The sequence below is a fragment of the Podarcis raffonei genome, chromosome 12, assembly GCF_027172205.1.
Source record: "Podarcis raffonei isolate rPodRaf1 chromosome 12, rPodRaf1.pri, whole genome shotgun sequence".
Classification (NCBI taxonomy): Eukaryota; Metazoa; Chordata; class Lepidosauria; order Squamata; family Lacertidae; genus Podarcis; species Podarcis raffonei.
The window spans coordinates 25,247,968-25,275,582 of NC_070613.1; the positions used below are offsets into that span (position 1 = coordinate 25,247,968).

Sequence of the window (27,615 nt, forward strand, 5' to 3'; positions counted from 1 at the left end):
TGGATGTTCAAGTGTGTAATCTATGTGTGTGTTGTCTCTGGATCTTAAGACATGCAGTCATCCATTTAGGCTATAAATGACAGGAATTCCTTGAGTCGTTTTATTAGTCAGCAGTGGAAAAATAAGGGGACCACATTTTGCTAAGCTTTTTTAATAATAATAATAATAATAATAATAATAATAATAATAATAATAATGCCAGCTTCTTGTACCATGTTTAGGAAATGTTAAGTTTGTTTCCCTTAATACATATTTGGGAAGGTGATGCTGGAGAATTCAAATCTGTCAACAACGACAAAAACCCACAACACTATAAACAAATAGTAGCTGTGAAATATAGCTATGGCTGCCAAGTGGTATGAGTTGAATGGTTGAATAATGAAGTTTTGTGATACTTCTGTATTGTGCTTTGTGCTGATTGGGGTTTATGTATTCTCTGTGCATGAGCAAACTGCCTGAAATTGACGTTGGACTTGATAATCTGGGATCTCTTCTGTTCATTGTGTAGGCACCACCACAGTCTGCCAAGACATTTGGGTCTTTGTTGAAGATGACTAATGCTGGCTTTTCTTTTTTAACAAAAATGTGTTTTAATCATGTTATTCTTGTAAGGCCACATTGCAAAGAGATTAGATATTTTCCCCTAGAATTTGTAATTCTTAAGAATTAAAGTCTAGGTCTTTCATGTTGAGAAGCAGCACTGTTTTGACAAGAGTATAAAGACCTCTTCAATTCTATAAAGTATTTATCGTTTATGCATTTATATAAAAGCTAGCATTTTTTTTATAATTGCTTGGTCAATTGGTTGGTATATTGCTCTTTATTAAATTTATATCCCACCCTCCCTCCCAAAGGAACCCAGGGTGGCAAACAACAAGCAATAAAGCATCTTAAAAGCATATTTGAAACAATTCCAGTACAGATGCAGACTGGGAAAGTGCACAGGCTACATATTGCTATTGTAAGAGCGTATTTCCTAAATACATTTGTCAATCAATGGCTCCTATACTGCCTTTCTTCCTGGTGGTGCACCTTACGAATCTTCTTACAGCAGTAAACTTGGATGCAAAATTCAGGTAGTGCAGAAGTGGCTAAACATTTCCAGTCATAGGGCTGTGTTCCCTTCTGGCGGCTCTGTTCCAGTGGGGGGTCCCAGCTTGATGCAATGGTGGGCAGGGGAGGAGGAAGGGGGTGCAGTGGGGGCGGTCCTCCCCGAGTGTCACCACTGAGGGGGGTGACAAAATGCCGGACGGCAGTCACCGCCGGGGCCTGCAGCGCGCCTGAGCCATGTATCTCTCCTGGGAGAGACATGGTGGCTTGGGCGCGCGCAGGCTCACCGCTGCCCAAATGGTCTGCCAGCTGCCCCCCTCCCAGCTGTAGGGCAGCTGAGTGGGAGGAGGCAGGCAGACTCCTTGGAAGCCCCATGGAGCATACTGCCCTGGCTCGCGGCTGGCCCTGCCTTTGGGCTCAGGGCACACACACTGCCCCAGTCGCCCAATCGACTTGCTCCGCCACTGATGGTGGGTGGAACAATGGACATGAATCTTGGTACATAGGCTACATTTCAGCCTTCAAAAGTCCAAGGATCCTGCATGCACACTTCTCCATCCAGGCATGCAAGAGGTGTTGCCACGGTTCAAGGACTTCTTCCAGCCAGGCAAAAATACTGGAGAAGCGGGCGGAGCAGAGCAGAGCCAGGGAAATGTGTGTTCTGGGGAGGGGGCTATGGAGAGTCCTGAAAGCCAAGTAGAGAATCCTGGAGGGCCTCATTCAGCCATCGGGCCTGAGATTCCTCTCTTCTGTGCTAGTAGAAAGCCACTTCCACTTTTGGAAGGCCTGTTTGTAGCTTAACAGATGAGTGTGGGTAAAGGAAGTGACATCTAATTCAGAAAAGTGGGTCTTTGCAAGAATTTTTTTTTTTTGGAGGGGTCCCCAGATATTGGGTCCCCAGATATTGTTGGATTATATTACCTTTGGCCATTGGGAATGCTGGCTAGGGATGATGAGCTTTTTGTATTGTCAACATCTGGCTGGGCAAGGATGGCGAAGACAGCACTGGATCATATTTATTATCTGCCTGCGTCATCTTTATTCACTCCTGCTGTAATGCAAACTCTAGGAACACTGGTACATTGCACTCTGGCCAAGTCTTCTGCTTTGGCCTGCACAAGAGTTCACAGAACAGCATGAATATATTTTTATCTTTCTGCTCGTGGTTCTTTGGATCCAAGGCAGTGGCTGCTAGCTTGTCCACCTGCAAGCTCCTTCCTCTCTGACAGTTGGCCTGAGTTGCTATGATGGAAACCTGGCGAAGAGGTGGGAAAGCATAAAGATGAACGTTGGGTAGAAAAAGTAGTTCTGAATGTGAAGACAATTTGGGACCAGGGGGGAAAAGGGAGCAGGAGGAAAGAACGGAGCCTTTCAACAAAAGGTGGAGGAGTTAGGGTGCAAGGGAAATGGAGAAAATAAATTGGAGGTGCCAAAATTGTTTGAGATATTGTGTAGTCACCAAATGCTGCGGGTGTAAAATCAGGGATTTTGGTGAGAGGAGGTACAGAAGGATAAGGAGGGCTCAATTTAGAGTAAAGCCATTAGAATAAACCTTGGTTCTTATCTGTATACTGATAGGAACCCCCCCATGCATACTATGTGTGCTCTAAGCCCATTGTTGTGGCAGTGTCGAGTTCATTTGACAGCTGTTAACAAAAGCTTTGCAGGGGGGAGAAAATCCCTTTAAGGTCGTGGTGCCTGTCACAGTGTAATAAAAAAAGGCACACTTTTTAAAAAAAAAATGTAATCTCAAGGACTGGTAACACACGCACACATGCAGCTGTCAAACTGTCAAAATCCTCTCTTTGAACTCTGAAGAGACTAGGAAGGCAAGGGCAGATTTAAGGTCTATCTATGTGTAACACGCAAATACCACTTCAAACATATGTTTAGAAACCCGCCAATAGGAAAGGGGGCAGGGGAGGGAGCAGGGACAATTTGAAGTGGATAAGTGGGCATATATGCATTTTAATAATAAGATTGTATATACAGTATATATTAATGTAACATGCAAGATGCTGTACTCTAAATCTCCATGCCAAAGCTCCTTTTCTTTTGTTGCATGCATGTACACTGAGCATGTGGCTCTGCCCTTACTTGTCCTACATGAGCCCCAGCCTTAGGCCCTTAAACAGCCTTCTGTGTCTTCCTTTCATGTCCTTTCATCACCAGACCATCCCCCCAATACCCCAGGGTTGCGGTCATTTTTGTAGGGTTGTGATTCCGCTTCTATAATACTTATATTCAAAGCTCCACAAAGTTTGGCTGCCTTTGTGGCACACCCAACATCAGGACCATGACTGTTCTTCTAAAATATAGGTCAGGGACAATGCTCTCCACTCACCAAGCCCTTGCTAAGAGACCAGGCCGCTCACCTGTGCCACCAACCTTCAGGTCAGAGATGGGTAAGACATGTGAAGGACTTGCTGTGTACTCTGAGGGCCTCTGCTCACATCTTCCAGCTTGAGGCCAGAGAGGATAGGCAGAGGCTTGCTTTGACTCCGTGCTTGCCATTCATTGAGACTCTGGCTGAGCACAGAGCCAGCAAACCCCAGGCATCATCTGAAGGGGAGAGATGCAGAAAGTGCATCAGGGGAGCAGGAAAGCCATGAGCTCATGGTGCTTGTTGGAGACTGAGCACTCACCTTGGCAAGTGTGGCTACTGAAATTGTAGAGCCCTGCAAATTGTTGTTGTTGTTTTCCTAAATTCAGAAGTTCCCTCATTGTAGTTAGCCAAAAGTAAGATTTTTCACCTGAGTTTTTGGCTTTCTGATCAGAATTCACAGGAAAACGTACGATCACATTATTTATCAAAACATTAATTTGCTCAAGATTCAGGTAGGTAGCCGTGTTGGTCTGACGCAGTTGAAATATATAAAAAAATTGTCCAGTAAAACTTTAGAGACCAACTAAGTTTGTTCTTGGTATAAGCTTTCGTGTGCATGCACACTTCTCCAGATACACTGAAACCCTTATATGAGGGTCTGGTGACTTCTGTTTCATTGTATCTGGAGAAGTGTGCATGCACACGAAAGCTTATACCAAGAACAAACTTAGTTGGTCTCTAAGGTGCTACTGGATAATATTTTTTTATATTTCGATTAATTCGCTCAGTTATTCTCTTGTCACACAGAAACGTAGGTTTGTGCAGAATGCCATAATTGCAATTGAGGTCTGTAGCGTCGCAAGTTCACAATGGATTGTAAGTTCTGAAACAAAGGATAATAGCTGGCCAACTTCCAAAATGTTACAGTTCCTACCACTGACAGACCTGTCTCACCTGCTGCCAATTTTGGACTTACTACATGCATCATACAAATGCATCTTAAACAACAATGAAATCCTAAAGAGCCAACATGCTCATGGCAATAATAGGCATAACAGCACAATCCAAAAAACATGATTACTCAGATGTAAGTCCCATTTAGTTGATAAGCAGGCAAAGGATTTCAGCTTTAAAATGCCATTGAAGAAACCGAAGACTTGTTTTCTCCTCACTTGGGAAACAGTTTAATAATGAACTATGTGTGCATGTGTGTGATTGATCTTATCTATAAAAGGGAGAGGCACTCAGTTTTCTAACTCAGTGTTCAGGCTGCTTTAATGCTAGTTTAAAATCTCTTCCATTATATTCCATTACCGTGTTTTGTAAAGGTTTAAATAATATATGAAGAGGCACAGATGCTCGGTGAATTTTTTTTTTTTTAAGATCTTAACAAAGTAAAATGAAAGGAACTCTGTGTGCTTCAGATACAGAACTTTTTGCTTGTTGGGAAGTAACTTACTTGGAATCTGAAAATTCTGACAAGTAACCTGTTGACTGCAATGTAAATGTGTGCTTGAAATTCATTTTTATATAAACATGTGAAAAGCACACACTTGTGCTGCTTTTTTTGTATAACTTCACATATTGTGGGATGCACAAATAAATTATTATGTATGATTGAAAATGCCAGCTAATTTCACCACTTTTGTTCTTTGATGGATAGTTGAGCCAAGATTGATCATAGGCCCATACACGCTATACATTTAAAGCACATTTTAAAGAGTCATGGCTTCGCCCAAATAATTCTGGGAGTTATAGTTTGCTAAGGGTGCTGGAGGGTCATAGAGCTGCAATTCCCCCTGTGAGGGATTGGTTGTTAAGCCACTCTGGGAATTGTAGCTCTTTGGAGGCTATTGGGGGTTTCCTAACAACTCCCAGCATCCTTACCAACTACAGCTCCCAAAAGATGACCCCTAGTCTCCTCTCCCTGAGTGCTCTCTCACATGCAGAAGTTACAGATGGGCAAAGGGTGATGACAAAAAATACTTGGCTTATACACCAAGCCAGAATATGTGGATTGCTGCATAGTGATTGCTGTGCTTTTTTTCTTCTTTTTCTTACTGTTTTAGCCTTGTTCACTCAACAACTGACTTTTTGATGTTAGATAAATAGCAATAATATAATCTCAAGAACTAACTTCAGTTGTTTCTTTGTGCACTAGCTTAATGGCCCACCAAATGGAGGTACCTTTTTCACCATCAGTGAAGTAATTTGAGATGATTGAGCACTCGTTATTAACGAGCAAATGGATTTATGGATCGGACTGTAAATGCTGACATTCTCTTTTTAAGCATGTAGGTTGGGAATATGAGTGTAACTGGAGCACGGTTTCGGCAGTCATTCAGAATTTTATAACTGCGCATTTATAACTTTGTGGATATAAAGCTGATTTAATTTAACTTGGGAGAGGTTTCCCCTTTTTGTTTTTACAAAAATGTAGCAAATAAATTGCCTGTTCTGTGCTGTTCATCCATACATATAATAGAGTAAAAGCTGTAGATTATTCATGCTGGACTGGGTGGAACCCTTGGGTATGAATGAGAATATCCAATAAAGACCCATAAAGCAAAATTGTACTATTCGGTTTCCATTGGTGTCATAGTGTATTAGACTTGTTTTTCCTAATTGGGGTTAAAATGTATAGAACGGAAAGGGAAAAACTTGTGTATTGGAACTCTTGGAGAGACATCATGTGGATAATATCCAAGGGCTAAACATTCTAATATGGAGATACTCTCTGAAGGCTCCTAAAGAGAGTTGACAGTGATTGGATAAGATAATAGTTAGGGAGCAAAGATTAGGGAAGTTAACTACTCTGCTTCCCCTCCAATTTACTGTATCTACATAAACACCATACATTTAAAATATTGGTTTCCTTCCAAAATAATCCCTGGAACTATAGTTTAAGGGTGCTGGGACTGTAGTTCTGTGAGGGGTAGATTGCAGTTAGCACAGTTCTTTGGAGGAAGTCATATGCTTTAAATGTATGATGTGAACATTGCCTGTAACATATTTGTTCACTCATAATTCACATTTGCCGATGCATAGTGCTCCTGTGATTTCTTACTCTTCCTTCTGTTCCTCGTCACTTCCTAAACCTGGAGTTTTTAACAATGGAGGGAAGCACATAGCCATGTTCTTACGAACCTCTGTTAGGAGGACTAGAGATATTTACAGAATTCATAAAGGATCTGAAACAGTGAGGCAGCCAAATTGCTTAGGATGCCGAATTCAGGTACAAAATGGTGTGCCTCTGACTGACTGTAACCAACCAAGGAGAAAAAGTTGTGGTCTCCATAGAAAGCTTTCTGAAAAGTTCTTAGAATTTACCAGAGGTGGTGGAAAACATTGTATTTTTTTTTAATAATGTTTATTACTTTTAACAGAAAAAAAGAGCAGAAAAGAAAAAACAAAAAAGAACAAATGAAACAATACAATACATAAACAATACAATACATAAAAACAATGCAGTAAAAAACAATACAATACATAAACAATACAGTATATATAACAAACCTTCCCCTAACTTATCTTTCATTTACTTGTTTCCTTGACCTCCTCACACCTCCCTTTTTGTATTCTAGTTCAATTATCTATCTCAGCAAATCCTTTCCATCTTTCCCAGTTTTTTATCCTCTAATTTATCTTAATATAATATGACTTTACCTTTCCTCTTTTCCTCCATTAACAATCTTTATTTCTTACCTATTCCTTTATAATATTTCTGCTAAAGCCACATAACTTCATTCCATCCTCCTTCTAACATTCCTTAATTTTACAATATTTCTGTAAGTAGTCTTTGAATTTCTTCCAATCTTCTTCCACCAACTCTTCTCCCTGGTCTCGGATTCTGCCAGTCATTTCCGCCAGTTCCATAAGGTCCATCACCTTCATCTGCCATTCTTCCCGGGTAGGTAGATCTTGTGGTGGAAAACATTGTAAGGATGTTTGAAATCACAAAATTACATTCAGCAAGAAATTCTCTCTCAAAATGCTTGAACTTCCGGTCATCCCCTAAAACCTTGCTGAGTGGGTAGCAAACAAGTATGGCTCTGCTCTGCTTGCTGGATATTCTGTGGTACCCAGCTACCTGCTGTCTGGTACTTTTGAATTTCTGACCCACATCCCCAGGCAAGAGTGTCACTGAGCTCAGCCAGTAGGACACTAGCTTTAAAGTTGGGGGACCATAAAGAGCATTGGAGTGGCAACGGGGTGGACCAATCCCTGTCAGCCCACCCCCTCACTGCTCTCCTTGTCCCTGCAACTGCAAAAGTAGTGTTTTATTGACTGAGCTCCCTGCCGCTCTCAGTGTGGGATGAGGAAATGGTAGACAGTTGGAGCCTCGGCTGCTGATACAACTGTATTGCTGTTGTGCCAGGGAATCTCTGGGGTCATAGAGACGAAGCTGTCCTGCAACAGGGCACCAGATCTGCACCCTGCAGTCTGACACCACAGAGTATAAGTATTGTTCTTAAAAGGGGTGGTTATCTCTCATCTATCCCACTGGTGAATTTCCTCAACCTGTTGAGTTTGATGGGTAAAGGTTTATGGGCATGGTGCTTCCTCCTCCTGTTAAAATAGGATCTGCCTACACAACATTTTCATGTGTCCAGCTGAATGAGTATACAAGACCACAGTTGTTGCTCGGAACGTTTTCATAATTTGCATCAGTCTTTCAGCCTAAACTGCCTCACAGGGTTGTTGTTGGGAATAAATAAGGAGGGGTGGAACCATATACACTTCCTTGAGTTTCTTAGAGAGGAAAAAAGTGTATAAAGGCAATAAATAAAGGATTTGTTTATTTTGTGAGAAGGAGCAACATTTCCTTATGAGGAAACATTTCATTAGGCATTAGGCAGCTAATATATATTTCAATGCCTGTTAATATTAGTGGGGTAAAGGTAAAGGGGTAAAGGGACCCCTGACCATTAGGTCCAGTCGTGACCGACTCTGGGGTTGCAGCGCTCATCTCACTTTATTGGCCGAGGGAGCCGGCGTACATCTTCCATGTCATGTGGCCAGCATGACTAAACTGCTTCTGGCGAACCAGAGCAGCGCACGGAAATGCCGTTTACCTTCCCGCCGGAGTGGTACCTATTTATCTACTTGTACTTTGACGTGCTTTCGAACTGCTAGGTTGGCAGGAGCAGGGACCAAGCAATGGGAGCTCACCCCATCGCTGGGATTCGATCTGCCGACCTTCTGATTGGCAAATCCTAGGCTCTGTGGTTTAACCCACAGCGCCACCTGCTAAATTTCATTGACCCCGCTGGCCTTTACATTTAAAGTCCATTGATTTCTCCTGCCCACCCTGGTCCCTGCTCCAGCAAGGAAATTGTTACATTTTTTCTTAACTATGATCTGTTCCAAGATGTAGGATCAAAATAATTTGTTAGTGTGCCCCTTTGAACTAAAAATTATCTCTTCAGTTACCCTATCATTGTTGAGCACTGTGTAGTACGGAGCCTGGGTGGATGTATTCATCTGGAGAATAATTCAGAATGATTTGGAGGCAAATGGGGGCTTGCCTGACATTGAAAACAGGATGGAGGAATAAATGATAGCTATTATAAACGACTGTAGGTTATGCTAGAGGAGTTTTATTATAGTAACGGCTAAATAGGTTTTCTGCACCCGTCCTGTAATTTAATGCCTCTATTAATTATCTGGAAAAGGGCTGTGCAGCAGTTTAATTAAGCATTTTCTATTGAACAAGGAGACATAAACATGGCAGAGTGCAAATATAAGCATTTATGTTAAGAAATGCTAGAGCGTGTGTAGGTAGGAAAGCAAGGTGAGCGAGATCTGATAGGAGAACAAAAATAGACTGGATAAATCCAATTAAAGGGGTGGGGAGTAAAGGTATATGCTCCAGGCGAGGGGTAGGCAACCTAAGGCCCAGGGGCCGGATCCAGCCCAATCGCCTTCTAAATCCGGCCTGCGGACGGCCTGGGAATCAGTGTGTTTTTACATGAGTAGAATGTGTCCTTTTATTTAAAATGCATCTCTGGGTTATTTGTGGGGCATAGGAATTCATTCATTTCCCCCTCCCAAAAAAATATAGTCCGGCCCCCCACAAGGTCTGAGGGATGGTGGCCCGGCCCACAGCTGAAAAAGGTTGCTGACCCCTGCTCCAGACTGATTCTCTGCAAACTCTGTTGCATATAACTGAAAAGAAATACCGTGCTTTACTTTACCTGCTTTCTCTGGGGCCAACACAGAAAATTCTGCCAAGGAGAAACAGTGCTGGTAATGAAACTACATCAGCTCAGAGTTGCATGCTTTAAGAATTTGTGGAAAGGGAATCAGTTGGATGAGTTAATTTTCCAAGATGCTTCTTCTGTTGAATGACTATGAGGTTTCTTTACCTGTGTGCCTTTCCTTCATCTAAAAAGGCAGAAATTATCTTTGTGGTAGTATGCAGATGCTTTTGGGGCCGGCCATCACATTTGCAAAATGAAGAAACTGCCATGGATACCACAACTATGCACACACAACCACCACCAACCCACAATTTTTTCCTCGCCCACCTGCCACTGTCAGCAATTAGGCTTGGAAAAATGTGATCTTCCTGGAGAGTTCAGCTGGGGAGTCTAGAGGTAACCTTACCTCCCTTACTGCAGTCTCCAGGAAGATATCACACGCATCGACCACAACAGGTTTGGAGCCAATAGAAGGGGTGGTATTTGCAGTGGGGGGCTGTTTCCAGCTAGGGAGGGAAGGGGTATAAGCCCCCCACCCAAATATTCTCCTCTGTTGTAATCAAGCTTCAAGGAAACCTAATAGTGTAAGCAATAGAAAGCATCTTTGAGATGTAATTGCATCATGGGGTTGGCTCAGTGTTTGTGGTCGCAGCTGGGGAAAGGGGAGTTAATTCTTCCCTCCTGAGGTGTAAACCTCCCCCCCCCATGCCTCTATTAGGCTTGAAAGGTCTAATCCCAGTGGGGAGAACAAACCCTATAGGTACCACAGAAGGCCTCTGGCTGGTTAGCTCAGTCCGTAGGACACGAGACTCTTAATCTCAGGGTTGTGGGTTGGAGCCCAACCTTGGACAAAATATTCCTGCATTGTAGGGGGTTAGACTAGGTGACCGACGTCGTCCCTTCCAACTCTATGGTTCTATAACTCATGGGCACTGTGTTGTGGACCCATGACATAAGTTCTGCAACCTTATGGGTTGCTTCTGAGTCATGTTAAAGCAAGAACGGGTATGTTTCCATAGCGGTAAGGAAAGGGGCCATAGCTGAGTGGCAGAGCACATGCTCTGAATGCAGAAGGCTGCAAGTTCAATCCCTGCTGTCTCTACCTTAAAAGGTCAGGTGGCTGGTGATGGGAAAGACCTCAGTCTGAGGCCCTGAGGAGCCGCTTCCTGTCACAGGAGACAGCAGTGAGCTTAATCAACACATAGTTTGACCTGGTACAAGGTAGCTTCCTAGGTTCCCAAAGTTTCCCAAATGCGGCTTTCTGTTTTTCACCCCTACAAGCACCAGATCTTTAACATTTTTCAATCGTCAGTGCCCCCTTCTCTCCAACTTGTGACCCAGCTTTGCTTCTGCTAGGTATTTAACATACACATGACTTTACTGGTGCTGGAAGTCATGTGCAGATTAATTATTAAATATTTTTTCTTAAGTAGGGAAAGGCTTAAAAAACACCCACTGTAGAGTGGGTTATTACAGAATACTGCTAGATTATCAATTTGAAAAATGTATTAGAGTTTATTATCTGGTAATATGCATACAAATTAATGCCTCATTTCTGAAAATGTTGCAATTGATTTCTCATATCTTTTGTTTTTCAAGAAACAGATTGTATTTCAAAGGGATCTCTTTCTAAAAATATGCTATGGGACAAGTTCAGGACATCCAGCGCGGTATTTTCTTATGCAATAACAGATATAAAATATGTGTTTGTTTATTCCATAAAATTTATATACCACTTGATTGTAAAGCAAAACTTCAAAGCAGTTTGTTGAAAAAGATATTATGGTTCGGCACCTAAAAAGATCAAATATAAGACCATTAATGTGACTATAACTATTTGTTTCAAGTTATTTATGAGTGTGGTTTTAATCGCACAACAGAAGGACATCCACAGACTATGCCACCTTCTGGTTTTAAAAATTAAAAGAGAATTCTGCTGGGCTTGCAGTAAATTAGATATTAGGAACCGGATAGTGTAGGATTTGGAAATTCCCCTCTTACAGATGGGCACTGTATTACAGTATTTTTCCATCTTGGTGACAAAACAGTTTGGCAGCTAGTTGCCATTGGAGATAATGTAGGAGTTACTTAAGTCCCTTATAGAACAATCACTTATTTTGGGTAGCAGTGCTTGAATTATTTTTGAATATTTTCATGTATTGCATAACCAATCCAGATTGCGCCCAACATGTTCCCAAAGCCCATATTGTGTTTACAGATAAAATGCCATGGAATATATGCCCATTCAGGTTGACATATCCTTTTGCGTTGCACTTTTCCTCATTGTGAAATTGGCCAGTTCAGAGCAAGTGGTGTTCGCATTGAATTTATTTGCTGATGTGTGTATAAACGTGTCTATTTGGGCAGATGCAAAGAAATAACTTTGTGACAATGTTTGTGTTGACTTCTGTTTAAAAAAGGGCAAATAGATGCAGCAGTGGGACAGCTTGAACCTAAGTTTGGAAAACTTGAGAGATGAGGGACTGAGAAAAATTATGGCCATCTTATTCTTAGGTGAAGTGTATCCTTTCAGAGCTATTGCTCAAGGGATTGTAGGGAGAAGGGTACAGTTGGACCAAGATGTAGTATCAGCCAACATTTAAGCCACAAATAGCCAATGTGGTACCCTCCAGATGTTAAATTAGATATTTATACCCCCTTTTATATTAAAATAACACTCAAAATGACTTGTTGGACTGCAACGGAAATTTGCCCCAGTGAGCCATGGAAGTTGTAGTCTAATGGAAGGCACCGTGTTGAGTATCTCTGATTTAATCCATGATTATGCCACTGTTTCTCTGCCTCAGTAAAGAACTACATTTGGAAATCGGGATTGATCCCACCTGGAAAGTCTTAAAGCAAACATCATGTTGAACATTTGTTATCCAAACACATTCTGTGCCGACAGTGAAAGCTAATGGCTCCTTCCTCCCTAGATCAGCACTTGTCTGGCAGCCAGGAAACCTAGCTGCTTGCCAAGTGACTATTTCAAGTTGTTGCTTTGGGACATTTCATGGAAGAGCCTTTCTTTTTAGCAAACGTGTTTTAAACAGCGGAAAAATCTCCGTTTGCCAAAACAGATGGAGCAGCGAGGATTCGTGTCTAATCAAATGTAGGTTTTCCCTGAACTCTTTGAAACGTCACGTTGACAATGCAGAAAGGATTGTAGGTTTTGGATTGTGGCCTGTTTTGGATTTACCTCTTCCCAAATGATAACCCACACCGTGGTTTCATTGTTCTTTATATGAGAGAACAAATTTAGCAATAGGAAAGGGCAGCTATATTTGCGCGACTGTATTTCACCCAAACCCAGTGATTTTGGTGTGCCGTCTTAAGTTGTAAAAACAAGTAGGGTATAATTTCCCAAGGAGCTGAAGGAGAAGGAATGTAAATGGTAGGAAGTATGTGTAGTTTGTGAAGCCGCTAAATGCTACGTGACTTCTGGGGTTGTTTCCTTTATTGCCTACCTACAATATTGCTTGCTATTTGTAGCCCACATATTGTTGGTGTGATAGCGTTTCTTTAAAAGTGCTCTATGGCTTTAGAAGCACCTTGCAGGTGCACAGTCTTCCTCCGCAGTGCTGTAGCTTAGGTTGACACACTGGGCAGCTGACTGGTCAAATATTGTCACATGACTGCTTAATATTTAACTATGGCCAAATATCATTCTAAAAGTTCCAAGGATGCCACTGTGAAGATGGCAGCTTGCATTTATCTTGATTTCATTATTATTACATTTCTATCCCACCTTCCTTCCAAGAGAGTGCAGGGTGGCCAACATATTTTTCACTCCATAAGACACACTATTTCCCTCCTAAAAAGTAAGGGGAAATGTTTGTGCATCTTATGGAGCGAATGCAGGTGGGAGGCTCTGTTCAGAGCTCCCTTTAAAGACCGCGTGGAGCGTATGTGCGGCTCTTGGGGGCTTTTCCCTGAGGAGAGAGAAGGGCAGCCCATCAGTCCCACGCACGCTCCACACGGCTCGTGAAAGGGAGTGCTGAGCAGAGCCTGGGATGCATACAGGCTCTGCTCAGCGCTCCCTGTAAAGAATATTTTTTTCTTGCATTCTCCCTCTAAAAACTAGGTGCATCTTATGGAGCGAAAAATACGGTAAATGGTTCTTCCCCCTTCCCCTGTTGACCCTCACAGCACCCCTGTGAGGCAGGTTTGGCTGAAAACTTTTGACCGGCCCAAGGTCACCTAGTGAAATTCATGGCTGAGTAAGGGTTTGGATCTTGGTACCCCAGATTCTAGTCCAGCACCTTAACCATTACGCCATACTGGATCACATTACGGTTCCTATCTTCTTCCAAACAGGGAAGTTTTGTTTTCTTTGCCTGTTCGTTCTTTCAGTATAAAATGTGTAATTCTAGAATCGGTGCTTCTGAACAGTCCTTTGTAGCTGTAATGTTCACCTGCCCCTTTTATTACTTCGCTATTGTTTCTTGCATGCCACATTATTCCTTGCTACACTGGTTCTTCTGAATTAATAGTCAAGTCAAAGGAAAATGAATGCTAACGGGTCATGCCCTAGCTATCTAGCTTTAGATCACAGAGCTTCAGTTTCTTACAAGGTGTTTCATATTCTGGAAAAGAGCTCATTTTGTTGCTTACTTTACAACTTGTAGAAGTACAAATCACAAATCGGTTTCTCCTTAATATACACAGCGTTTCACATTTGACAGGAATTTCTGAAGCATTTTGAGTGTGTGAGCTGGAAACTTCAATGTATTAATCTCAGAATCAAAGAATTGTAGGGCTGGAAGGGACCCAAAGGGAAATCTACTCCATCCCCTTGTGATATCCCAGACTAGGGTAGAGGGTAGCCAATATGGTTGGACTACCATTCCCATCAGCCCCAGCCACTATGGCCAGTGGTCAAGGATGATGGGAATTGTAGTCCAACAACATCTGAAGGGCACCATGATGGCTGCCTGGGTTTCAGATTTTTGAACAATGGGGTGCAAAGAATTTGGCATGCCTCATTGGTTTACATATAAACAGTCAAGGCTCAGGATTTCCAAAGAAAGTTGTTCTCTTTTTCAATCAAGCGGTATATAAATTAGGTTAAATAAAACAAATCTTTAAGCATACCAGAGCTGATAGAAATGTAGTAGATGGGTCTGTAAAATGAATTGGTTATTTGGTGCAGCTGTAGCACAAATATGAATTATGATGGAAGGCAAGTTGTGTGTTCATACCATAAATTGGTAGAGATTTACCCCCTTGCATATAGAACACAATGATATGGATGGTTTTGGGGTTTTTTTAATCATATGCTGTTGCTATGGTGACATTACTGAAGAATGGCACATGTGTGGGAGGCCGAAAAAATCTGGGCAGCAAGTACTTGTTCTCAGAGTGAATTTTGGATCGTGACTGTTGTAAATAATAACACAGTGTATTTTAGCAAGGATGGGGTTGTGTAATGCATTCTTAAAGATCAGGAACGTCAATTCCTAATTGACCTATTAGCAACTAATGGTATCCATGGAATGGCACTAGCTTCTAGAACAGGATCAGATTGGCTCTTCAGAAACTTCTTCAAAATGGCAGCTTTTTGTGTATTTAAAAGTAAGATATGCAGAACTGAGTTACTGTGGTTGTAAATCAGAAGTACATAGGCAAAACCTCTACAGCAGGGATAGCAAACCTGTGGCCCTCCAGATGGTGTTACACTCCAGCTCCCATCAGCCCAATGGTCCACTTCTGGGGAGGCCACAACTTAGAAAAACACCTGCTCCACAGGCACACTGGAGTTGGATCTGGAATTTTTTTCCTTCACGGCACGAGGTCAAAGTGCTGTTGAAACTCTTTCCTCCCATCAGTTCTGCTTTTATAAAGCAGATGGGGGAGAAGGTGGCACAAAAACTTTACAAATAAAAAATAGGGTGTGGAATTTCTCTTTGGCCTCCAAGCTGTTCTCCACCCCTCCAGTGTGGTGTAGTGGTTAAGAGCAGTAGACTCGTAATCTGGTGAACTGGGTTCATGTCTCCGCTCCTCCACATGCAGCTGCTGGGTGACCTTGGACCAGTCACACTTCTCTGAAGTCTCTCAGCCCCACTCACCTCACAGAGTGTTTGTTGTGGGGGAGGAAGGGAAAGGAGAATGTTAGCTGCTTTGAGACTCCTTCGGGTAGTGATAAAGTGAGATATCAAATACAAACTACTCCTCCTCCTCCTCCTCCTCCTCCTCCTCCTCCTCCTCCTCCTCCTCCTCTTCTTCTTCTTCTTCTTCTTCTTCTTCTTCTTTTCTTCCTGGTTTTACTTCCACCACAGAGACAGACAGACAGATAAGGAGGGAGGAAGGGATTACTGTATTAAAATGCAGTTTTGGAATTGAATGGGAAAGCTTTCAGAAGGGGAAACTGTCACCACCACCCCCAGAAAACCCCCTAAGGTTCAATCATTCATCTCTCTGGATTCCAACCTACATTTTGTTAACATCTTTATAGCAGTGGTGGGTAGCCAAGGTGTGAAGGGCTGGAGCCGGCAGAAAGCTAAGAGCCAACATTAGACCACCCCCTTTTTTCTCTCTCTCTCTCTGCCAAGCCTTGCCAGCCACTTTCCCCTTTTATCTTTCTCCCCCTCTCATTGCCATCCCTCCACTCCCTTTTGGAATTAGACTTGCAGGGGAGTTCCTGTTGGCATCAATGGGAGCAAGGGTACGTTGAGAAGGTGCTCAAGTGAAGATCGTACGGAGTTTAAAGGTTAATCTCAGCATTTGTAATGGGTACTCTCATTCCTTCAATACCTCATATATACCTCCTTCTTCTTTTTTGGCACCTGTTTCGTGCAAATGTGGAATGCGAAGCTTTCCCAAAGGTTAACTGCTACGTTGTTGTTGTTGTTTGCAGATGTGACTCTGAAGGTCCACGTAAGTGATGCCAGCACACATCAGCCAGTCACCGAAGCCTTTATTGAGATTTTTACCAACCAGATCCCCATTGCCTCTGGAACCTCAGGAGCAGATGGCACTGCCTTCATCAAGTTTCAGTATAAGCTGGGCAGTCAGCTGATCGTTACTGCGACTAAACATGCTTACGTGCCAAACTCTGCACCATGGAAACCAATAAGATTGCCTGGTAAGAGATCTTTATTTTTGTTCTGAGGTAAGATTTTATTTCTAAAGGGGGGGGGGTACAAAACTGTGGTGTGTGTTTTTAAGAACAAAACAAAACAAAAAACCTGAATGCTGAAAATCATATTTATCATTTATTTATTCATTCATCATTTATATCCCATCCTTTCTTTCAAAGGAGCCCATGGTGACAAACACATCAATAATACAATATATATTTTCAGGCATTCTAAAAGCACTTAAAAACAGTTATCTCAGGGTTGTCAGGAAAAGCGGGGGGCCTTTCAGCCATCAAATAAATGCCTGGGCAATGCCTGTTTTTAAACTGAAAGTCAGTGAGACAGGTGCACCTCTCTCAAATGGCAAACTGCCACTGAAAATGCCCTGTCTTGGGTCAGTGCAAATCCAGCAGCCCCTGGTAGCAGCACCACCAATGAGGCCTCACCTGCCAGTTTTAGGGCCCAGGGTGGTTGATATGAATATAATAATAACCTGATGGTTTTCACAAGAGAAGAATATGGATGCCCAGTAAGAACAGTGACTCTCCCCATAATCCTTTAGTTTGACCGTGCTTTCCTTAGCTTGGCTTCAGCGCCAGTGTTTCGTCTTGGATCATAATGAAGCTGAACATGTGAAGCCAGAATGAGGAATCTCTATTTCTCCAGAGGTTGTTGGACTCCAACTCCTATCAGCTCCAGTCATCATGGCCAACGATCAGGAGTGATGGGAGCTGTAGTCCAGCAATATCTGGAGGGCCCCGTCTTGCCTACCCTGGCCCTAGCAAATGGATGGGGCCAGACTATGGTAACTGGCAGTGGGTCAGAGAATTATTTCTGACCAGAGGGGAGAATCACTTCAGCTGATCTTTCTTTGGCCTCTGGATGAGGATGTTCTCGCCCGTTTTTCTCATCCATATTTCCTCCATTTTGGAGTTAAATATCTCTGATATTGGCTGACCTGGCGTGCTTGAAAAGAGCAGTCATGCATTAAATAGAGCAGAGGTTCTCAAACTGATAGGTAGCTGTGAGATATAGAACAAAGGAATCTGCTTTATAATGAGTCAGACCATTGGTCCAACTCACTCTGTGCAGTCTACACTGACTGGCAGTACCTCTCCTGGGTTTGGGGCAGGAGGCTTTTCCAGCCTACCTAGAGATGCCAGTGATTGAATCTGGGACTCTCTGCGTGCAAGGCTCCTGATCTATGCCTTTCCTACAGGTGAGACATAGGGGCATGTATGAGGCACAGTTTCACCCTTTTCTTGTCAGTGAGTGAACAAGTGCCCTGCTGCTTGCAGCAGAAGATGCTGGGGACTCAGTGCAGCCACTGTTGCTGTATTTGAAAAATGATGAACTAAAGAATATTGTTTTTCTTTTTTCATGTCTAATCAAAATTTTGGCAGGGGGAGTGGGAGGGACTCGAGGGTGCCATTAGTGTGCAGGGTAGATTATTCCTTTTATTTCAGCCCATATTTCTTGTATATAGGGGTCCTTACAGTGCTTTTTTTTTTTTGCTTTTAATATTGATTTTGTTTTAATTTTTTGAGGAAAGAACCAGTTTCGCAGAGCTTTTGACAAGTCATTGAAATCTGAACTAGGCTTTTTGTGTGTTTTCAAGAGAAGGCACTTGAACTGAGTGTGTGCTTCTGAAAGGAGCGCTTGTTTGGGCATCCTCTGCCGAGTTCATTAGGCATTTTGCCACAAATTGCAGTGAGAAGGAGCTATTATTTTGTCCCCTTATTTGCACTTAGTTCCTCTGATAAATGACCAAGTGAGATGAAAAGGGGGGGAGAATGTGTGGTGCAAAACCATGCTTCTTTATGATTAATAATAAATTAATGCAGCTTAATGCAAACCACAAGTTTCAAAGTGTGCAAACATTATTTTCAAACTGGCTTTTACTTCAGTTCGGATACTGCCAACTGGGACACGGCTTTGAATGGAGGTAAAACAAGACTTTCCTAAGCTCAGCTGTGAGCCATGGTGGGCGAAACCCCGGTGATTAAAGTTCCTCCACTGGGAACCCTGAAAACGTTTAAGGGATGGTAGAAGAGCTTGAGGAAACCTGGCGACAAAGAGGAAAACTAGGGAGACTTCCCTAGGGAGACCTCCTTAACTTTGTGGCCTGAGTTTGGCCCTTAGTGTGAGGATGAACCAGTGATCCTAGAGCAGTGCTCTGCAACCTGACTACATCTGCCATCAACCCTGACCATTATCCGTGACAGATGGGGCTGATGGGAGTTTGAGTCCTACAACTTCTGAAGGGCACCAGGTTGAGGAAGGTTGTCCCAGACTGTCCAACAACTAATCCATATAATAACCAGGGCAGTAGTAGTAGTATATTTATATCCCGTTCTTCCCAGGTACTGGGAGGAGGTGGGCTGGGAATGAGGTTGAGGAACTGGGAGGAAAGAGCTGTGTGATGAACCATGTGGGCTGTTCTGCACCCACTAGACGTGCCTGCTGCCTTCAGGTGTGGTGGATGCTATTCTGTCACTGGTGTTAAGGTAACATTCGCCTGCCTGTCCAGTTGGCTTCCGGGTGCAGAATGAAGCAGACAGCATCTTGTCCTTTGTGCCAGGTGGAAAAATGTTTTGGGGCAGACCTAATAATCACATTAAGGGAATGGAAATATAAAATGTGTGGCTTTTCACTCATGATCGCATTAGTACCCTACACAAGAATAAATGAAAGAAGACGAAGTTGGAACAAATCTACAGCAAAATGGTCTCCATTTGTTTTTGCAAAAATAATGCTCTAAATCCAAATACAGAAGCACTTTTCAGCGATTTAGAGTAATTTAAGATCTCTAATAATATATGCAATGTGCCTTAAATATTTAGTATACTATAACCATGCAATGAACTGGTAATGGTGCAATTATGCAGCTGTGCTATTTATATAAGCATGTAGTTAACGTGTTGTGTTGTGTTTTCTTTCTTGTTTGTTAAGGTCATTTTGTTAAGATTATTTTGGAAGTAAAAATAAAAAACAACAGACTTTTTACCAGATGTATTCTATGGTACATACTATTATTTGTGAAACTTAATAATATGAAGACAATAAAATTTGATTTTTAATTATTGTATATTAATGTTTACAAATAGCTAATAAACTGTCAAAAAGGAGTCAAAATCTCAGGAACATTCATAGGCTGTGCTTGTTTTGATTTGCTGATTAATTGGGAACTGCACTGGTACATATTCTTCATTTCTTCAAGCTATTTGAATTGCATTGGCTTTAATTCTTACCAATAAAAATTAGGTGCAATAAATAAATAAATTATTATATTTCTATCCTTCGGAGCTACCTATTCCATAATTCATTCTCCTTGTATTACATTATGCCCGATATGAGCAAAGAAGTTATTGTGATGGAACAGCTGAAATTTGAGAAGATTCTGATTTATAGTGTGAATTTATTCATGCTTAGCAGAGCATTCTCAAATGTAAATGTGGTTATAGCAGTACTAGAAGAAAATCTTTATACATATAATGTTTCTCCTCCTATTTTAAATGCAAGTAGTAGTTCCCCAACTTCATGAAGAATGTTTAGAATTCAGGGAAACTGCTCCTGACTTTTGAAAGATACAGATCGTCTTGCAGATTAATACTTATTGACACCAAACTCCTTTGTTTGCTGGGGGGGGGGAATCTGTTAAACAACACCTCAGATTTGGAGGGTGTGCCCCCATCTTCTGGAAAAAATGTTTTTCTTTCTTTCTAGATTTGGAGTTATGGTAACTTAAACATTTAATTTGATGCAAAATTTTAGTGAACTCTGTTAATTACAGTATTTCCTTAGATTTTGAATTCTGTTCTTATTTTTAGAAAAATTGTGCTGTATCCACTGCATCTGAATTCCAGTACAACTTGCATTTAAGACTGGGTAGGGTCACAGCTCTCCAGATGTTTTTGGACCACAACTCCCATCACCTCTGACCATTGACCATGCTGGCTGGGACTGAAGGGAGTAGAAGACCTGTAATATCTGGAGCACGGTTTCCCAAACTTGGGTCTGCAGCTGTTTTGGGATTACAATTCCCATCATCCAAGACCACTGGTCCTGCCAGCTACGGATGATGGGGGTTGTAGTTCATAAACAGCTGAAGACCCAAGTTTGGGAGACTCTAGTCTGGAGGACACCAGGGGTTGCTGAGCTAGATCCTTATATAGACCAAATCTGCCATGTAAACTTTTCAAGTCCTTTTCAAGGGGACAATGAGACTGTATTTCCCATTGTGTGTTAAAAAAGTGATCACGTATGGTGTACCGCTTGTGGAATGTTCATCATTCCTCTCCCTATACATCGGGATTCTTTCATTCTTGCTGTCTAAGTTAATCTTCTACTTGTGGACACATAATGTACAAACTCCTGCATACAAAAGTTGTTGAAGCCAATGCATGTGACATATTTCGTAGATGCAGTAGTTGAGAAAACAAATGCATTACCTAAAAAAGGCATTAGTTGGTAAACTTTGAAAGATTGGGGATCTGGGGGAAAGAGTTCTTTCACTATTACTTTATATTGCACTTAACCAATTTCCCTTCCACAGTGTTTTCTTCTCTAAGTCTTGGCCTTCTTCCTGAACGTTCAGCTACTCTAATGGTATATGAAGATGTTGTACAGATAGTCTCAGGATTTCAAGGTATGTGGTGCAAAGGGACCTTCTTTGCTTTGTCATAATAGTTTTTACTTGTCCCACAGCTAGAGCTAGGACTTTAGCGTTTTCCCACCTTGACATCCTGATGGTGGCAGGAAGAGGGACTGCAGGGTGTTAGCAGAGCTGAATTAGGTGATCTGGAGAGCCAGTAGAAGCCTCTGCTGGCCTTACCTAATAATTTCTTAGGCCCGGCTCCTAGGATGCAACTTGCCTGAACAACTCATCCCTTTAAAAACAACCAAACAGATATTTGCTCTTTATAAAGCAAGTTTTAAGTTGTGTGTCTCCCAAGATGCAATTGAACACCCTGAGGTTTTCATAGTAGGTGACAAATAATACAGATAAATTGCAGGAGATTGGGTTGCTTGATTAATTACATATGCATAATCTGCATATGAATAAAGCAAACTCTCTGAGAAAAAAAGCAGACTTTATTAGTGGTTTTGGATTACGCATGCACATTTCACAGCTGTAAATTCTTTAAAGTTGACAGTTGCTGTCTGTAGCAATTGTAGTTTTATGATGGAGCTGAAAATTCTGTCTTAAAAGAGATCCCACAATTCCTTGAGGGAAAGGAACCATGACAGTGGAACCGGTTTATGTCTGTACTGCTGTTATGGCCTGAAGCCACAGCCCAACACCTTGCAACAATACATCCTGTATTGAAGGAGCCAAAACTGTGCTTCTGCTCCACAGCATGAATTGTCTAAGCTGCAGCTGAGGATTCTTGGAGACTTTTCTTTTCTTTTGCAATGAGTCGTCTGAGATAATAAAATTATTCTGCGTTATTCTGCTGCTTTTGTTTTTGTTGTGGATACTCATCCATATGCATATGTAAAGCAGCACAGGCAGAGATTTATGACTGAGCAGAGCTATCCCTGAGGTAGAGCAAATATCACTATGTGCTGTACAACATGGGGGAGCTATGCATGCTCCAGGGTTTCTCATAGTTAACTTCACTAATATGCAAAAATAAAAAATGCTACCTTCAATTTGCCTTCGACTGCTTTAAAAGGGGACCTCTTACCATTTGAGAAATGTCTTGGGTTGCCAGCTCCCTTTGCCCCCTCCTGACAAAAGGGCCGGTGAATGCCAGGGAGGGGCTCAGGGGCTTTGCAAGCCCCCAGGGGCTTCATTGTACCCAAAGGTGCCCTGATAGGGATCCCAGATTTAGCAGCTGTCTGTGGTTTGTGCTCACATTGTGTGAAACTGATTTGTAAAAGTGTTACATGGGGGGAATACGAGAGAGAGACATTGCACACACTTTTGTAAATCAAGAAAATATTTAATAAAAAAAATTAGAAAGCTGCAATATATTGTTGTTGTTCTAAGTGAATTTTACTTTATTATTACATTTATATCTCACCTTTCCTCCAAGGAGCTCAATACGGCATACATTTTACCCTCACAACATTTTGTCTTTACCTTACCTGGGAGTAAGCCCCACTGAAAACAGTGAGGCTTTATTTTGAGTAGGCGTTTGTACTGCAAGCTCTGGTTCTGGATATGAATTTATTTTTATTGTGGGCAGAAAGCACTTAGTCGCCTTAGTGGTCACTTGCGGCATTTGCATCTCTCCCCGTAAAATAAATTTCTCTGAGTGGCTTACAAATAAATAGGTAAGAAAAAGAATAGGTAAGAGAACAATTTGAATACAAATAAGACAAAGAATCAAAAGCATCATAAATAACAATGAAAACAAAATTCACCAGGCACCAAGTTAAGTCAACAGATTTTAAAACTGAAAGGCCCAGACTACATTGAATATTTGAAAGGCCTGAATGAACAGAAAGGTCTTCACTTGGAGCTGAAAAGACTGCTAAGTTTAGAGTTGCCATGTGTCCTGTTTTTCCAGGACACATCCTCTTTTTCAGGGGTAAAATTTGAGACAGATTGCATTTATTTGCTTTGAATGTCTGTCATAGTGTCCTCTTTTTTGCTCTTCAAAATATGGAAACACTAGATGACACCACTCGTACCTCCCTGGGAGGTGGTTCCATAATTGGGGTGCCACTACTGAAAAGGCTCTGTCCTTGGTGATTACCCACGGTTGGAGGATGGATGGCAACTAACAGATTGAGGTTGAATCCTGATAAGACAGAAGTACTGTTCTTGGGGGACAGGAGGTGGGCAGGTGTGGAGGACACCCTGGTCCTGAATGGGGTAACTGTGCCCCTGAAGGACCAGGTGCGCAGCCTGGGAGTCATTTTGGACTTGCAGCTGTCCATGGCGGCACAGGTCAATTCTGTGTCCAGGGCAGCTGTTTACCAGCTCCATCTGATACGCAGGCTGAGACCCTCCCTAACCCTAACCCTAACCCTCCCTGTCTCGCCAGAGTGGTGCATGCTCTGGCTATCTCTCACTTGGACTACTGCAATGCACTCTATATGGGGCTACCTTTGAAGGTGACCCGGAAACTACAACTAATCCAGAATGCGGCAGCTAGACTGGTGACTGGGAGCGGCCGCCAAGACCACATAACATCGGTCTTGAAAGACCTACATTGGCTCCCTGTACGTTTCCGAGCACAATTCAAAGTGTTGGTGCTGACCTTTAAAGCCCTAAACGGCCTCTGTCTAGTATACCTGAAGGAGCATCTCCACCCCCATCTTTCTGCCCGGACACTGAGGTCCAGCTCCGAGGGCCTTCTAGCGGTTCCCTCATTGTGAGAAGCCAAGTTACAGGGAACCAGACAGAGGGCCTTCTCGGTAGTGGCACCCACTCTGTGGAACACCCTCCCACCAGATGTCAAAGAGAAGAACAACTACCAGACTTTTAGAAGACATCTGAAGGCAGCCCTGTTTAGGGAAGCTTTTAATGTTTGTCAGACTACTGTATTTTAATATTTTGTTGGAAGCCTCCCAGAGTGGCTGGGGAAACCCAGCCAGATGGGCTGGGTATAAATAAATTATTATTATTATTATTATTATTATTATTATTATTATTATTATTATTATTTATTTCATTCGGGGGAAGTATTCAGTTACGAAACTAGTGTAAATGACAGAAAGCTGTTGGAAGTAAAGCTCATCTTTTGAGTAGGCATTAAAATTATGATTCCTTAACTCATTTTTACACAGATTTAAAGCTAGATGTATTGAATGAGGACCCCAAAGCAATATAGCTGGTCACCCTAGAACCACATACCATACCTTGTAATAAGGAGTTAATCCTTGATCGGCAGGGTTTTTTTGTTTTCTTTAAGTACACTCCATGTATTGAAAAAGAAGCTCTTGGGAATACAGTAACAGCTGTTTTAAATCTTCATTTGCATGTTATGCAAAAGCTTGCAGATGGGGCCTGGCTGTGTTTGCTGCAAAGCTTTGTTAATGGTACAAATTTGTGGAGAAGTGCTTTTGGCTTCAGAAGCAGATACCTAATGGGACCTGAAATGATAAATACTACATGAAGCTGTCTCTAATCCTTCCAAGACTCCAAACCCTCCAATCCCATTAAGTGGCTTTGAACAAAAGTTCATTGTTGGTTGAGAGTTCAAGGAAAGCATAAATCATTAGAAGACGGCTTCCCCTACAGGGGATTTCCACAGGGGTGGAGGCTTGGTATACGACGGGCAGATTGTTTGAACTCAACAGAATCAAGCCAAGTTGTTCTAGACCTGGAGGATGGAGATTTGAGGTGATAGCTGGCTTTCTGGAACTACTGCCTTGCTTCAGTGACTATAAAGTAGCAGAAATTTAATGAACTAGAGCCATTCAGAAACCTAGGGATAACCATAATGGTTTCTCTGGATATGATTCCACCCCAGAACTGCCTTCAAGCTGAGAGATGCTGCAGGCCAATGGTGCAATGGCTTCCCTATGTTCCACATTCCCTCAAGAGGCATCCTCCTGGGGCCTCAATGCCAGTGGTGGGTGAGGTCATAGGCAACATTGGGTGGACCATAGGCTGTACTTAAGCCATTCGAAAGTCAGAGGTTTCTGCATACACACATGCATGCAGCCCTCACGTAACTTCCTCCTGCATTATTGCAGTTTAGTGACATGTTCTAGCTGAACAAAAGCATGGAGCAGGGCCTGCAAGTGGCCTTTGGAGGGAGTGTAACTTCTTATAGCAGGATGGTAAATGCAAGTGAAGGCACAGAGAGAAAGCAAGTGAACACCTGGAAAACAAATGAGCCCCCCTACACGTGGCACTATGGTCTAAACCACTGAGCCTCTTGGGCTTGCTGATCGGAAGGTCAGCAGTTCGAATCCCCGCAACAGGGTGAGCTCCCATTGCTCTTTCCCAGCTTCTGCCAACCTAGCAGTTTGAAAGCACGCCAGTGCAAGTAGATAAATAGGTACCGCTGTGGCAGGAAGGGAAATGGCATTTCTGATTTCTCTGATTTCTGTCACAGTGTTCCGTTGCGCCAGAAGCAGTTTAGTCATGCTGGCCACATGATCCGGAAAGCTGTCTGTGGACAAACACTGGCTCCCTCGGCCTGAAAGCGAGATGAGCGCTGCAAACTCATAGTTGCCTTTGACTGGACTTAACCATCCAGGGGTCCTTTACCTTTTTTACCTTCTACCACTTTAGTAGTCATGGCTTCCCCCTCACCAAAGAATTCTGGGACCTGAAGTTTGTCAAGGGTGCTAAGAGTTGTTAGGAGAGCTCTGTGCTCATCACATATCTACAATTCCCATAACGGTTTAACAATCCTTTCCAGGAAACACTGGGAATGGCAGTTCTGTGTTTTAAATGTACTCTGCAGATGTACATTGAATTGCATTGCCCTGTCACATTACTTCTGTGTGCCTGATCGTTTGCTCACGTTCATTTACATGTACTGAAACAAGTAGCCATTTCCAGCTGCAGATAACTTTAGACAGCAATCTTAGGCACATTTAACAGTGAATGCAATGGAACTTGCTTCTGAGAAGGCATACATAGGACTGTGCCATTAAAGGTACATTTTGACTTTGAAGAGGGATGGTGGCTTCCTTTTAGATGAAATAGCCAAACATCGTAGCTGAATTAACCATTGGGATCTTGTATCACTTATTGCTTGCTTAATTGTCGAACGGTAATTGCTGCTGGCGTTGTTTGCTTTCACTGGAATCCATTAAATTAAGCAAACCATGAATGCTGGCTATCTCCCATAGATATCATAAATGTAATCCTGTGGGGAATATGGGGAATATCATGGCTTTGCTACTAAAGTTATAATTGCATTTATAGAAAACTTGCTTCATGTAGATGGCTATTGTCACGTTCATTTGCTTAGTTGCTCTGTTCCTTTGCTTATTGCTAGGTGCACGGATCCAGCCCAAAGTTCATTTTCAAAGGAGAGCCTTGAAACTGCCAGAGAATACCAGCTTTAGCGACCTCACAGCATTTCTTACTTCAGCTAGTTCACCTTGGGAAGTGGATAGTTTTCCTTATTTACAAGGATATGATGGCAATGGAACTGGTAAACTTTTGTTCTTGTGATTATTAAAGTATGTTTTAAGTTATATCGGACTAATTTAGTTTGAGTATGAGTATTACCAGAATAGTACCATTACTGTGTAGCCAGTTATTTACCGCCTGTATTAACTCTTTTCCTGAAAGGATCCTTAAAAAAGGATGCCCCAACCCCCAAAATCATTTGTAGCGGTCCTATGAGGCTTGTGACCCACCAAACTGAACTTAGCCCTCTGCTGTTTTGCTCCATGGGTCACAGACTGTGCAGGCCTGATTTATGGCCTTTTAAAGTGCAAAGGATAAAAATAAAACCCTACATTTAATTTATACTTGGTCAGAATGACCTGTTCCCCTTCCCTTCCAGAAGGCTGCCTGCATCTAGTTCTCTGCATCAATGTTGAAATGATAGGGCACCTAGCAGGCACTCCTGACACTGCAGGAATAAGGGGTCTTGTCCTAAGAGAGCTTGAGGCTCATAGGGGAAGCTGGACAGTGTCCTACCAAGAAGCCAAGTCAGGAAAGTATCTACAGGACCTTGGAGAGCTCCCTGCTGAGCTAGCATTGCAAGCTGATGTCTCAGCAAGCATCTAGCACAGCCTTTCTCAACCTGTGGGTCCCCAGATGTTGTTGAACTACAACTCCCATCACCCCTAGCTAGCAAGGCCAGAGCTCATGGATGATGGAAGTTGTAGTCCAACAACATATGGGGAGAACCGCTGATCTAGCAACAACCAATTTCTTATAAGTAGTCTGGACCTGTCATGCGGTACACCCCACCATCCCAGATGAACTGACTGGCTTTTAAGGTGCCGTCACCATATTCTGCAGCCCTTGGATCCTGATAGGCTGGGGGGACAAGCGTGCCATGTCTCAGTCAGGGGGGTCTGGAAG

General features: G+C 42.5%; 1 protein-coding gene across 3 annotated transcripts in view; it reads left to right on the forward strand.

The window, feature by feature from the left end:
* FAM171A1 (family with sequence similarity 171 member A1) overlaps positions 1–27,615 on the forward strand; it is a 69,033-nt gene that overhangs the window by 16,472 nt on the left and 24,946 nt on the right. For 2 of the 3 annotated variants that reach the window (XM_053409540.1, XM_053409541.1), the window contains exons 2-4: positions 16,436–16,663; positions 21,214–21,306; positions 26,573–26,731. In XM_053409540.1, the coding sequence (XP_053265515.1) occupies positions 16,436–16,663; positions 21,214–21,306; positions 26,573–26,731 (480 nt within the window). Of the gene's footprint in view, positions 1–16,435; positions 16,691–21,213; positions 21,307–26,572; positions 26,732–27,615 lie in introns of those variants that run through there. The other variant, XM_053409542.1, reaches the window with a different exon arrangement.